The sequence below is a fragment of the Danio aesculapii genome, chromosome 19 (genome assembly GCF_903798145.1).
Source record: "Danio aesculapii chromosome 19, fDanAes4.1, whole genome shotgun sequence".
Lineage (NCBI taxonomy): Eukaryota > Metazoa > Chordata > Actinopteri > Cypriniformes > Danionidae > Danio > Danio aesculapii.
In genome coordinates, this window is record NC_079453.1 from 28,521,308 (window position 1) to 28,528,023 (window position 6,716).

General features: G+C 39.2%; 1 protein-coding gene across 1 annotated transcript in view; it reads left to right on the forward strand.

The window, feature by feature from the left end:
* ddx39b (DEAD (Asp-Glu-Ala-Asp) box polypeptide 39B) overlaps window positions 1-6,461 on the forward strand; it is an 18,478-nt gene extending 12,017 nt beyond the window's left edge. The window contains exons 7-11 of the mRNA XM_056479174.1: window positions 793-924; window positions 3,616-3,725; window positions 3,818-3,962; window positions 4,084-4,231; window positions 5,905-6,461. Coding sequence (XP_056335149.1) covers window positions 793-924; window positions 3,616-3,725; window positions 3,818-3,962; window positions 4,084-4,231; window positions 5,905-5,921 — 552 coding nt within the window. The 3' untranslated portion in view covers window positions 5,922-6,461. The remainder of the gene's footprint in view (window positions 1-792; window positions 925-3,615; window positions 3,726-3,817; window positions 3,963-4,083; window positions 4,232-5,904) is intronic.
* Window positions 6,462-6,716: the final 255 nt, after the last annotated feature.

Genomic DNA, 6,716 nt, shown 5'->3' on the forward strand with positions numbered 1-6,716 from the left:
GTCCTAGGTTACATCAATCAAAAAAAGTTTGCTGAGGCAAGTTATATTTTGTTCTGTGAAATAACATGTACTGATCAGTGATGCACAGTAAGAACACCGATGTGTACTTAAAGCAAATCAAGTCAGTTATGATTTCATGTTGACTTTAGTACTTATATCTCCTTACTACATATATTTTAAAGTCAGTTCCAAACTCCACATCAATAACTAGTTTGACTTTGTGTTCTGTGGAAGATGTGTAGTTTCGGAACATATATTTAGAAATAGCACAGATATGATTTCAGGCTTGATATATCTAAAAGTAGTCTAGGACAGCCTGGTAGCATTTATCAACATGTAGAGGCTGTGTGTGTGTGTGTTGTGTCCTGTCCTGTGTCCTCATTGGCTTGGGATGGGATGGGAGGGGAGGGTGAATCTAACCCCCATCCCTTCTCTTCTCTCCCTTTCTCCTGCTTTTTCATAAATCTCCTTTCTAACACCATCTTCTCCTTCTCGATGTCACATCCTCCCCCCTTTGCTATCCTTTGCTAAAACCGTTATACTTCTTTTGTCCTTGTTTTTCTTTGTGTTCTGGTGTTCTTTCTTTCCCTGTCCCACATTGACACCCATGCCTTCACATTGTCATAAATACCACTTCCTCTTTCACACCCTTGTAACATAATTATCTGCTCCACTCATGTCTTGTCAAATTTCCTGTACGCGTCTTCACACAATCCTAACCCCGTGAACCTGCACACTCCTCTCCCACCCCTCCTCACCTTCCCCCCTCCTGCTTCCACTGGTTGTCCGTAGCCGATGGAAATTTTTGTGGACGACGAGACCAAGTTGACGCTTCACGGCCTCCAGCAGTACTACGTCAAGCTGAAGGACAACGAGAAGAACAGGAAGCTCTTTGATCTCCTGGATGTGTTGGAGTTCAACCAGGTATCTTGAGAGTCCACAAGGACGCATGCAAATGTTCTACGTCAGTGTTTCTCAACCACGTTCCTGGAGGACCACCAACACTGCACGTTATGGATGTCTCTCTTGTCTGTCATGTCCATTACAGGTCTTTCAGTCTCTGCCAATGAGCTTATGATCTGAATCAGGTGTGTTTGGTTAAGGAGACATCGGCTGCGTCCAAAATCTCGTACTTCCATACTATATAGTATGCTAAAAACAGTATACGAGCCGAGTATGTCCAAATTCATAGAATTCAAAAATCTGTATGCGAGAAAAACCCGGATGACTTACTACTTTCGGAAAGATTCTGAAGTGTGCACCAGATGGCCACTATGCTATCCCATGATGCCCGGCAAGTGAATTCATGAATGGGAGTGTAGCAAAACAACTCATGTGGCTGGGCCACGTGATCACGACAAAATGGCGGATGTAATATGTCTGAGTTCCATTTATACTACTGACATTCATACTGTATAGAACATACTTTTCTATCAGCCGAGTAGTACGTTTAAACTCAAATACAGTACCTACTTAGTAGTAGGCGGCTTCCGACGCAGACATGGAAAAGTGCAGAGCTGCTGGTCCTCCACAAATGTGGTTGAGAAACACTGTCCTAAATGACCATGTATAAAGTCTTGTTTTCTGGTTAACAAGAGAATAAATAACAAATTTTGGTACTGTGCAGTGAAGCATAAATATCTTGAGCAGTGAAGCATAGATATTTTGTTTTGGTGTGTTTACTCACCGTTACATTTATTAGTCAGTAGCTGGTCTTATGTGATCCTTCAACAGCTTTTGGCCATATTGGACGCTCGCATTGCTAAGCAATAATAGTTTTTTTTTTAACTGTTTAAATGCATATTTAAGTAACTCTAAAAATAGACAAGCTTAAAATATTTTAACCCCCATTTACACCTACTCGAAAGTGTCAACCATTTGTGATCAGATTCACAACAATACATCTTAGGCCCTGTTCACACCTGGTATTAAGATGCGGTTTTGTCGATCTGATCAAACTGGACAAAGCAGCCATAGTATTGTTCACACCTGCCATTTAAATGTGTCTCTTCTGTCCTCTTTAGAACGCTTCTGTCCTGATTTCATTGAGGGGAGATACTATAGGCGGGTTACGATGCTTTTGTCAGAGCCGAGGGTGAATTGTGCTGGTACATGTTGGTGTGCACTAATATAACATCAGAGCCTAGCTGTTAGAGTTGTTGTTGTTGTTAAGCTTGAAGATGCTGCACATTGCACTGTGCATGTTTAGATATGGACTTTTTCAGTTGTTTTGAACAAGTGTATTAAATATGCTCATGCAACTAAAGGCTGGTTTATACCATGGCGCCTGCCTTGCGCGTAGTCCTGCCTTTCTACTTCTGCGTGCTGTTTGTGTTGCTCTGCAATAACACTTCCGAAACGCTAGCTGGCAGTAGGTGTTTATGTTTCTCTGTGTTGTATTTCTTTGCGGTTGTTTAGGTTTTTTTATGCTATTTTAATATACAAGTAGCTAAAACTTGCTTATTCAGAGGCGGGAACCGACAGACGTGCAACAATATTAATCATAAGGTAAACGCAAAACAACAGTCTCTATCTAGAGCTACTTCACGAGACTCGACTCTTGTAAACACTCGCTCCAACGTATTCGCATGGCTCTCGGTCCCGCCCACACTCAGCACAGCTACCAAGCCGACCAATAACAAAGCTTGCGCTATGCATCGTTGCAACATTTTTTGAGAGGTGCACGTCAGCCACTGCAAGGGCTATTTGACCGCACAAAGGTTGCGCTGAAGATAACGGAGGCAAACGAGGAGAGCAGTTGCTTTCCGTTTCACACAGTGTCCGGCCATTGGGTGGACAGAGGGTGGTGTTTAGAGGCTGTTCAACCACATGAGCGTTCACACTATTAGAGAAATACAATCAGATGTTTTTTGACCACCTCTGAATGTGGTTGAAAGTGGACAAGCTCAAATTATTTCAGACCCCATTCACACCTGTATTTAGCGCTGACCTCTTGTGATTGGATCGAAAAAATGCATCTTAATACCAGGTGTCTGGGCCTTAATAGCATGATTCAGTGGGATCAAAGAATGACTCAGGAAAAGACCCAGGATAATTTGCAACAGTTTGCTCGAAGATAAATTTGGATATCTGAAAGTGACATGCACATTGGTCATTCACAGGCTTTAATGCAAAATACAGCTCAATTCATTTGAATACAGATTTTGTTTATGCAACTTGCATGCAAAACTACAACCCATGTGGCATAGGGTAAAATACAGTAGGGTTTAAAAATACAGCAATCTGGGATTTACAACCTTAAGCCCTGAAATAATAATGTTCTGATGGAATATGGTTTGATTCAATTTATACAACCTTAAGCTACAATCCAATACATGTGATATGTACGGTAGATTAATTTCTGTAAGATTTTCAAATGTTTTTGAAATATTTCAGGCTTATCAAGGATTTATTTGATCAAATATTCATTGTATTCAATATTAATAATGTTAACAGTTCTATGCTTGTTTGGATTGCTGGTTACAGTCAATGACCCAAAAAACTTTTGGCGAGCCAGCCAGGAACTATAGCTGATTTCTGGATTTTGTTTGTATTACGAATTATTATATTGTTGAAAATTGGCTGGCACCATGTTACAGCTGCTTAGTATTGCAGGTGGTGATCTTTGTGAAGTCGGTGCAGCGTTGTATTGCGCTCGCTCAGTTGTTGGTGGAGCAAAATTTTCCTGCCATTGCAATTCATAGAGCAATGCCTCAAGATGAAAGGTAGAAAAACTATTTCAATTCATTTTAGAGTTTATATTGATGGATTTAAGAGAGCTTGTATCACATTTTAGACTGATCTTTTTCCCCCCAAGACTAGCTCGATATCAGCAATTTAAGGATTTCCAGAGAAGGATCCTTGTGGCCACAAACCTGTTTGGCCGAGGTATGGACATCGAAAGAGTCAACATTGCCTTTAACTACGACATGCCTGAAGACTCAGACACATACCTGCACAGGGTTGGTGCTGATCATGTGATATTGTTTTGTTTTTTTCAGATAATGTCCAAAAAGTTTAATTCAGTATAGTTGAATTCAATGGGCTGTTACCTGAGCCGCTATAACTTTTCTCATTCTTCAGGTTGCACGGGCCGGCAGATTCGGAACAAAAGGTCTGGCCATCACTTTTGTGTCAGATGAGACTGACGCCCGCACTTTGAATGACGTTCAGGACAGGTTTGAGGTGAACATCAGTGAACTTCCAGAGGAGATTGACATCTCATCATACAGTGAGTGTTAACATTCAGACTTTAAAATTTACAGAACAAGATGAGAACATTTGTATATAGAAAAATCAAATCAATACATAATTCAGTTCTCCAGATATGGAGTACATAACAATGCACTAAAAACGAAAGTATTTCATTTGATTTTTGAAAAGTGTGGTGTACAGATGATCTGCATTAACAGAGGTCTGCAGTAGTTGGTCAGTATCTTGACTAGTGTTGTCACAATACTGAAATTCCGGTACCTGTTGGTACTGAAATTTTAAAAACATAAATTTCCTGCTAACATTTAAGCGATGTTGAGCGTGTTCTTAAACACCGCTGATTTGTCATTGTGTTCATATGCTGATCTTTCAGTCCATAATATTGTAGTGATATTAACGTACTGTAAACTTAGTAACTAAATAATTTTGACTAAGGTATTCAATTCAAGTCATCTGTATTTGTACAGCGCTTTTACAATGTAGATTGTGTCAAAGCAGCTTCACATAGAAGATTATAGTGAATTGAAACAGTGTCTGTTCAGTTTTCAGAGTTTAAGTTCAGTTTAGATTAGTTCAGTTCAGTTCATGTGTTTTAATATTCACTGCTGAGAGTCCAAACACTGAAGAGTAATCCATTGATGCGCAGCTCTACAAGTCCCGAACTATGCAAGTCAGTGGCGACAGGTATGTCTTTAAAAACTGAAAGAGTACTGCTGACGATACTAACTTTGCCATCTGAATATACATAAACAAAGCTATTAATCACACACTTACCAAATCTGTAGAGACAGGACTGGAACTGTGTCTTTTTTTAAAAGGAGACAAGTGGCAAATCCGGATTTCACCATTTCTAGATTCGAAAAGCTCTCGGGTAAAATTGTTCTTTGCAAACATATTTTTGTCATGTGTTAGCAGACCACTGTGATTCACACATGTGGGTTCTCACACCAGCAAAACAAAACCTTCGTTGGGGCACATTTCTAAACGCAACACTGATGATCCATGTCTCCGAACAATTCATCTTCTTTCACTTTTTTTTGTTTAATTACGAATGACAATGTGGCGTCACTCTGCCGTCTGAACACTGTAAGAGGTAAAAAAGAGTCTTCGAAGCGATATCATGCGTATTAATGAAGTTGCATCTCATTCACAATAGAGCGCGCTGATTGGTTTGAACCAAGTCTTTCTCATGAATTAATGATGAAAACTCAGACGTCATGTTGTACCGGCTGGTACAGACATCCAATCTTCACGCTGGAATTAACACAAGGATCTCATGACCGTAACATTGCTTCAAAATTTCATTTCAAACCAGAAGAACGAATTTGCTCAAAATAACCAATTTCCACTTTTTTTGTGAAATAAATGCGTCCTAACAGTGTTTTTAGCCGCGTGGGACTTTTATATGACTGTCTACATCTCAAAAAATGTGTTTTGGTGTTACATGACCCTTAAAAGCTGCCAAGATCAGCTGGTCTGTCAATGAGCTGACATACGAGCGATCGACTGATTTATACGACTTTAAAACACTCCAGTGTCCTTGTATCTGTGTTTGCACACAGACAGTGGTGAATTGATAACATTCACGGCCAATCACAGTCATTTCTGTTTACACAATGGCTCTCAACATCGCTTAATTGTTAGCAGGAAATGGACGTTTTTAATTCTCATTCTCTCTTTGTTTTCTCCTAGTTGAACAAACACGATAAAGATGACAACACTAAACGCAGGAGATTCTTCGGGAGGATGCATGGGATTGTAGCATTTGATAGCAATTGAGAGTTTGTATTTCAATGTTCCAGTGTTAGTGAATTCTTATATGGCTCATATGGCAGCGTTATCCAGTATTGTGGTGGTTTCCTAACGCCTTCTTGGTTTCGTTTTTGCTTATTGAAAGTTAATAAATGCAATATTTTATTTTTTATTACTTTTTTCCGTTCGATATGAATCATTTTGTGTTTGGGATGTTTGTTTTTTTATTTTGTTTTTAATGAAGAGACATACTTTATCAGTTTTGTTGTGAGAGGAAGAGTTCTCATCTTTAGATTATAATGGACTACACAGTTGACTGCACTGATGTAGAATGGATTGAAAGTTACTAAATATATTAGCAGTGTATGCTGAATGCCTGTTTCCAGTGAAGTAGGTATCAAAAGCAATGTTTGTTCATTCAGTCGCCAGATGGAAGACCACTTTGTTTAAACTACTCAATGCTTGTTGAACCAAATAAAGTATTGTTTGATTTACAATTTGGTTTTAACAGCATTTTTTTCCCCACACAGTGTTCATTTACAGGACCTCCTCCATGGTCACAGTGAGTAGACTGTTGTGCGTTCAACTGTGCCCAAGTATACTTGGGCCTTATCTTCATGAGATCCTCAGTCATTTTCACAGTTAAAATGGTGCAGAAACATCTCTAAAGGAGCTTTAAGGTGTCATTAAATTAACTTATGTATTTACACAGTAATTATGACTGTACAGTTAAAAGAGAAGTTTTCATTAAA